This window comes from Prosopis cineraria, unplaced genomic scaffold (assembly GCF_029017545.1).
Source record: "Prosopis cineraria cultivar Desert tree isolate PC_DT_omini unplaced genomic scaffold, ASM2901754v1 PC8, whole genome shotgun sequence".
NCBI lineage: Eukaryota > Viridiplantae > Streptophyta > Magnoliopsida > Fabales > Fabaceae > Prosopis > Prosopis cineraria.
The window spans coordinates 17434563-17441988 of record NW_026555339.1 but is presented as its reverse complement, the minus strand read 5'-3'; the positions used below and the strand labels follow the sequence as shown (position 1 = coordinate 17441988).

Genomic DNA, 7426 nt, shown 5'->3' with positions numbered 1-7426 from the left:
AGTACTTCAACCAATTGCAAATTAAACTAATCCTAATTAATGTATAATGAGCAAATAATCAATTTATTAATAAGGTGCATGAGAGCAAAATTAAATATATTGAAAAGTAAGGAGACTTAAGAAACACGTTGCTTTGACTTTGTAGATGACCATTCAAATAGTGTACATGCATGATGTCGGACACTACTTTGATTGCACTTCTATAATTTCTCTTAGAGATCCTCAATTTATTTACTTCTTCCTGATTTTCGAAGTCATTTAAAGAAGTTTTGGCTCATCGGTGGTCAGTTTAAGAGAATGATTCAAATTTTTGAAGATATGTTGAGATATTGTATTTTAGATTTTGAATAATTTTAAAATAATATTTTTTTTAAACTTCCAAATCTGACTTTAGTATTTTCCAGGCTTGCCAAATTATCGGTTTTAGTGGAGATATGTGACACATGAATTTAAATAAATATTGAAGAATATGTTTTAAGTTGAACAATAAAAATAGAAGAAGGGTGGTGCTACGGATTCACCATTAAAAAGAAATTAAAATAATGCATTAACGATAACGGCAAAGGTTAAAAAAAAAAAAAGGTGAAAAAACAGTGAGACACCATAAAGAAATGAAAAGCATCGTCACATGGTTCTGTGCCTTTCATTCTGCAAAAGTGAACCCTGTTGTCCGTAACACGGTTTGAATGAGAACGCGTGACGACTTGAGAGAAGACTTGGGCACTTGGCCTTCCAGTTGATCTCGTGACGGCTTGTTGAGACTTGAGAGAATTATTATCAGTTTCAAGATCGATCAGATCTTTTCATATTACTTCATCCTTCAGGTTTCTACTTTCTTCCTTGCTCCGTTCTAGATTTCTTCTGTGAACTGAATGGTTTGGATCTCTGAGATTTCGCTTTGAATTAAACATCCAACGTCAATGAGATTGAATATTTACATAGATTCTGCTTCCGTTTAATTTATGCCTCAAGAGTGAATGAGTCTTGCGGTAAGAGTGAATCATTCAGTTTCCGTCATCTTGTTTTCTTCAGTGAATTAGTTTATCTGCCGATTGGTGTCCTGGGACTTTGTGTGTCTGTTTTGCTTTCGAACTCAAATAGACGGGAAAATTTGTGATGGGATATTTACAAAAGTTTGTTCACTTTCTTTCGCCTTCAGTAGTATCCGTTTCTCATTGCTACACTTTGTTTGTTGAAGTTCCTATTTTGTTCGTTTGCGTGTGCATATTCTTTCTGATTTTGTATTTTTCACTTTTGTACTTTCGTTCAGACTCTGAATCCTTGCAATGGCACTTGATGTTAATGGAGTTGAGTGTTTTTCAAGCTCTTATGGATCAACTAAGAGACATAAATATGATGTGTTTTTGAGTTTTTGAGGTGAAGATACTCGCACGAGCTTTACTGATCATTTATATGGTGCTTTAAGTCGCAAAGGATTAAGAACTTTTAGGGATGAAGAAGAACTTGAAAGGGGACAATATATCAATACAAGTTTACTACAAGCAATTGAAGAATCTCGTTCTGCAATTGCTGTGCTCTCCTCGGGATATGCTTTTTCAACATGGTGTTTGGATGAGCTCCAAAAGATTCTTCATTTGAAAAAAGAGTTAGGTCTTCAAGTATTTCCAATCTTTTATGGTGTAGATCCGTATGATGTTAGGAAACAAAGGGGAAGTTTTGGACAAGCATTCATGAAGCATGAAGAAAGATTTACACAAGACAAAATGAAGGTGCACAGATGGAGGCATGTTTTAGAAGAAATTGCTAGCTTATCTGGTTGGAACTCACGGAATAGGTAATCTATACTTCTCTCAATAACTATCATCACTATTTTTTTTTTTGGTGAAAAATAAGGGTGTGGGTATTAAAATAAACTATAATAACCACATCAAGCTTTATTTATTTTCTTTTCTTTTTTCCGTTTTTCGAGAGTTATGTTACTTAAAAGCTTTCACGAAAATGCAGTATAAGATTAATTTTAGTGGTCGACTTGGACTTGTAGGTCTATGCTTTGGTAAAATAGGTTTGTATTTCTAGTAATTGTATTGATTGTTGCTGCATTAGGTTTCCCAATTGAATTCAATTAAAATGATTATTTTCTTTCAACGACATTGAATTTTAATAATATTAATGATATCTCTCTATTTTGAAATATCATTATTGATTAATGTAATGTTTACCCTACTTGATCAAGTCTCCCAAATCAATGTGTCCCTTATTGGTGCATCTTTTTCGACACCTAGTAGTTTAATTCAAATTTAGTAAAATAGCTATAAGGACAAATAGATTATATGGGGAGGCAATTTTGTAAAGCTCTCTCTCTTTTCCTTCTAGTCTTATTAATTAATAAGAAGAGGGAGAAGAATATTTTGTCTTATTTATAATCAATGTCATTCATTTTTTATCACAAGTTTTTTATCCATTATTAAATATTGGCAAGGTAAAATATATTATTAAAGTGTGTATATTTAATAAGGGTAATGTTATGCCTCAAAAATTAGGTGTAACCAGCACGGGATATATGCACAACCACACATCCCTACTAAGTTAAATTTAGTTTCACGGTAAACATAAAATTTTATAATTCAATTGACTTAAATGATTATTCTATTTTTAGGTCAAATAACAAAGATCATGCAATCATTTTATTCTCCTATGCAGGCATGAAGCAGAATTCATTGAAAGCATTGCAAAAGAGGTGAAGTCGAAGTTGCATGATGAATCGCCATTTAATCTTGGTGCATTAGTTGAAATTGAATCAAAATTAGATGAGTTGAAATCACTCATAGCAACTGTTTCAGAAGGAGTTCCATCTCTAGGAATATGGGGAACAGGAGGCTTAGGCAAAACTACTCTTGCTGGAGCTTTTCATGATTGGAAGTGCAAGGATCTTGAGGTTTGTTCCTTTCTTCATAATATCAGAGAGGAATATGAAAAGGGTGATTTGATTTCATTGCAAAGAAATCTTCTTTCTTCTTTGAATAATACAAGAAGTGTGGAAGTAGATGATTGTTATGAAGCAATTAAGCTGATAAAAAACATGTTGGAGGATAGAAAAATTAATTATAGCCGTAACCTGTAACACAGGCTTCTTTCTAATGCCACCTTCATATCCCTCCTTTCTTGCGCCATGCCTGCTTTCTCCTTAGTGGTCTCAGCATCCCTATGTTTCTTCATGAAGCACGACTTCCAGCCATGCACGATGTCTTCCTCTTCATCATGTTTCATCAAGAACCCCGATCCACTCAACTATAACAGCTTGTCTTTATATGAAGGAGGAATCTGACGTTGTCGTGCCAAACCCTCTCTCTCCTTCTCCTTAACTTTATAACTTACAGGAATCTCATCCACACCACTATAGAAAACCAAACTGGACATCTGACCACACTTGTCCCTCTCTCTACCACCCCTGCGATCACCAACGTGATCGCCCCCAAACTGCCCTGTTTTTTCACTCTCGTGTTTCTCCTCGCCAAACTGTTTCGAAACTTTTCAATGATTCTTCTAATACCCTAACCTTTCAATTGTTATCTTGTCACTATTTTTTATAAGCAATTAGAAATATTTTAATATTTAAATATGATTAAATGATGCTATTTTTCATTTTTCATTATTTTTTAAAAGAAAATAAATCAAAGCGGCACAATATTTGAGTGTTTAGAAAAAGGATGAGGCATTATTACGAGTACTAGAGAGTGTGGCATTAATTCTCAAGTCCTTGTTAACCCATAATTAGGGTCGTAAGTAATAATGCTTTATTAATTGAATGAATTTATTAAATAAAAGTAAATATAGAAAAATATGTAATTTTAAATGCTATTAATTAACTTATTGAGGGTACAACTGAGTTAAAAGTTGCTTATACTTGCTCTAGACCATAATATAAGGTATTAATAATTAATTCACGGTTTTCAATAACATTTAGTTGAAACTTTAATCTCTTAAAAAGTATTACATTTTTGTAGTTATATACTCATTAAATATTTTATATAAGTGCCTTGATAATGATAATTAAAATTTCAATACATCTTTTTTTAAAAAAAATAATAAATAAAATAGGGGTATAATTGAAAAAATAATTATAAAAATTATCTAATATTCTATATATTTTGAATCAAATAAGGCTTATGGAATACGCTATATATTGTGGTGCCCACGAGGGAGTATGCTAATGAGTAATGAAGATGCTTTAATCAATTTGCTCTGAAATAGTTGCTTCAATGATCAAGCAGGGCAGGATAGTAGAACAAGATGATAACAGCCCCACCAAAGCCACTTGCTTGAACACTGAGTTGGTTGATCAACAAAATTATGATAATGCTGCTAATTCAATCGCTTCTACAACCAACTTTACCCAAAGGGAAACACAGGATCCTATTGGCCCTGTTTCTTCTGTGAACACTGAGTTGGTTGACCAACAGAATTATGATAATGTTCCTCATTCAATCTCTTCTACGTTTAATTTTAGCGAATGGGAAATATCGGATCACCTTATAGGGCATGGTGGATTTGCATTTGTTCATGTTGCCCGTAACAGGTTTGCAGAATTCTGACTAGATTGATAGTTTGATCTTATTGTCTTAATTTCATTTCTTAATTAGGAATATGTTGTGTTTATCATTTTTGACAGAGAAACCAGAGAATCATGTGCAGTAAAGACACTTAAAGACCCTGGCAAAAGGTCTCTAGAAAAGGTACGTCTTCCCATGGATCTGTATCCTCCAAAATTGAAGAATCAGAACTAAATTAAAGATTTTCAAGCGTCTTTGGAATAGATCAACATGTGATTGAGTTCATTGGCAAAATAAATCAACATGTGGCACACTATTCGTATCATTTTTTCTTACTTAAAGAACACCACAACTTTAAGTTTCTTACCAGACCACCTGGCTAAAGTGAGATTTTTTTTTTTTTCAAGGAAATCAGGATTCTCAGCCAACTAGACCATCAAAACATAGTAAAGTATTATGGCAGTGAAAGAGTAAGTTATCTCCTGATTTATGGAGAGGAATAAAACCATTATTTGTGGATCACTACCTGTTTCTGGAACAGCCATAGATTCCTTTTGCATGTGTGTGTGTCCAATTAATTGGTTTATGCGTAAATAGGTTGGAAACCAGATACATCTATACATGGAATACGTGGAAACTGGTACACTGACGGATTACATTCGTGGACGCGTTCGTTTCCATGAACCTTTAGTTCGAGATGAAACTGGACAAATTCTCTCTGCATTGGCTTACTTAAATGGCAAAAGACTAGTCCACAGGTACATCCACCTTCTTATATGCAATGCTGCATGAGTTCACACAAAAAGGGAAAAAAAAAAAAAACACACACACACACGCGCGTGCCTGAAGAGAAATGTTACTAGTTCCACGTCGTGGAGCCTCATAGAAAAGTGTGATTTATAAATTTAAAAATCTCTCACACTTAATATATTAGTCTTTTGAGTTTGGCTTTCCTTTTAAACTTGCTCTTAAAGAAAATACTTTTTGGACAAGAAGCTGAGTGAAGTATTGTGGAGTTGAGCTACTTTTGATTTCGTCACTGTAAGTTAAAATGAGCTCTTCTTTTAAACTTGTGTTTATGTGTTCCAACCAATGGTCATGTAATCATATATGTTGGCATAATCTTAATTATTTCTCTCTCTTCTCTGTCTTAATTGTTTTCTTTTTTTTTTTTTAAGCTTACACATAGGGATATCAAACCCGATAACATGCTTGTTGATTCTCACGGCTTTGTAAAGCTTATTGACTTTGGTTTGGCTAAGCATGTAAGTACTTGAATATCTCCTACTGCAACTGCTGAACTAATCAATTGCTTGCAAGAATATGATATTTGTCATCCTCTTTTTCAATTGTATTACTAGCAGCTGGCATAGTAGATTTTCAATATCTTTCCCTATCTAATGAAATTACTAAAATACTCGTATCCCTTTAATGTTTTTGCTCTCCCCAACATGTTGAAAGATGAATGATATATGTTCAAGGAGCAAACCAGAACTTGAAAGATGGAATTTGAGACGTGAAAAGAAAATTACTTTATTTCACACCCAAATAAAATTACTTGCTCCCTAACCTTCATTCAAATCCAAGTCTGCTCCTCACATCACTTCACTTTTCACCTCGCTTGCCACTTTTTAACACCCTGTGCGGAATTATTGATATGATAGTCCCTATGGTGAGCAAGGATATCTGTTCTGATGAGTTGAACAGGTAGACGAATCTGTGGGCAATCACTCCGCTGGGGGGGTAACTCCACATTATGCAGCTCCAGAGGTGTGTGTGTGTGTGTGTGTGTGTGTATTCATACTCTATATATCATTGTATACGCTGCAAAGTATTTGTTAATAAAACTTGTTTCTCATGTAGACTCTTCAAAACCAAGAATACAGCAGCTTGAGTGAAGCTTATGCCGCTGATATATGGAGCCTTGGCTGTGTAATCATTGAAATGTTCACAGGGAAGCGTCCTTGGTGTGATCTTGAAGGGGTAAACACTTTAACACCCTAATATATACATAATATTGCATTAGATAACATGATTTCATGCATGTGGCTTGGCTAAATAGGAGGAGGACGAGTGAATTTTGGGTATACCTCTTTTTAAGTAATATTGAAATTAGCAGAAACAATGTATCTGATGCATTGTATCTTTCAATTAATTGTTAAACATATCAGTAAAATAGATTCATGTAAGCAGTGCCAGGTGATCCATGAAGTATGTTTGAACAAGCGAGATCCTGAAATACCAGAAGATTTGTCGACAGAGGGCAGAGTTTCTCGAATTATGCTTCCAGAGAAATCCAGCTGAGCGGCTATCAGCTGCAGCATTACTGCAACATCCATTTGTGTCTTCGTGAATGCACGAATCTGCAAAAAGAGAATCTCACAGATGGAGGAAGAAAGAGAAAGGAGAATTATGATGGCAGGCAGATGGCTGCTGATTTGCCAACTTTTACAGGGAAATGACTTCAAATAGATCTCAACATACTGGCTAGTCGTTTTTTTTTTTTTAATTTATAGTTATTTGACTGAGTTAGATTTGAACATTGTCAAGCCCAATTGAGGTTAGCTCCGCTAAAAGCATTTTCTAACTGTTATGATATTAGGCTTTTTGAAATTTTTATACTTTTCAACTGATAAATATTATCATATTTTTTGAATCATGTCTATAAACCTATAGTTCTTTGGATTAATGACTCTAGTTGTGGCCTTCATGAATCTCATAACCCTTCCAAGAGACTTGGCTATGCACTTTCATCCTACCTTCACGAGTCCAAGACATTAATTGAAGACCTTTCATTAAGGTTGCGTGGATTTTTGATGATGTATTTTTTATATACACTGAATCATTAATAGATTGTATCCTTTAAGATATTTTTTAATGATAAAAAGTCTATAAATAGGGGTATTACTTATGAC

General features: G+C 34.1%; 1 protein-coding gene across 2 annotated transcripts; it reads left to right on the top strand.

The window, feature by feature from the left end:
* Positions 1–662: 662 nt before the first annotated feature.
* LOC129317974 (mitogen-activated protein kinase kinase kinase 5-like) lies at positions 663–7217 on the top strand. Of its 2 annotated transcripts, none has more exons than XM_054962433.1 (11): positions 663–824; positions 1271–1795; positions 2662–2896; positions 4233–4537; positions 4631–4694; positions 4919–4981; positions 5109–5269; positions 5701–5776; positions 6219–6281; positions 6375–6494; positions 6705–7217. In XM_054962433.1, the coding sequence occupies exons 2-11, from the start codon at positions 1692–1694 to the stop codon at positions 6813–6815; spliced, it is 1302 nt and encodes a 433-aa protein (XP_054818408.1). In that variant the 5' UTR covers positions 663–824; positions 1271–1691; the 3' UTR covers positions 6816–7217. The 2 variants fall into 2 exon arrangements, with proteins under 2 accessions (XP_054818408.1, XP_054818409.1); XM_054962434.1 differs by lacking the exon at positions 663–824 and adding an exon at positions 840–989.
* Positions 7218–7426: the final 209 nt, after the last annotated feature.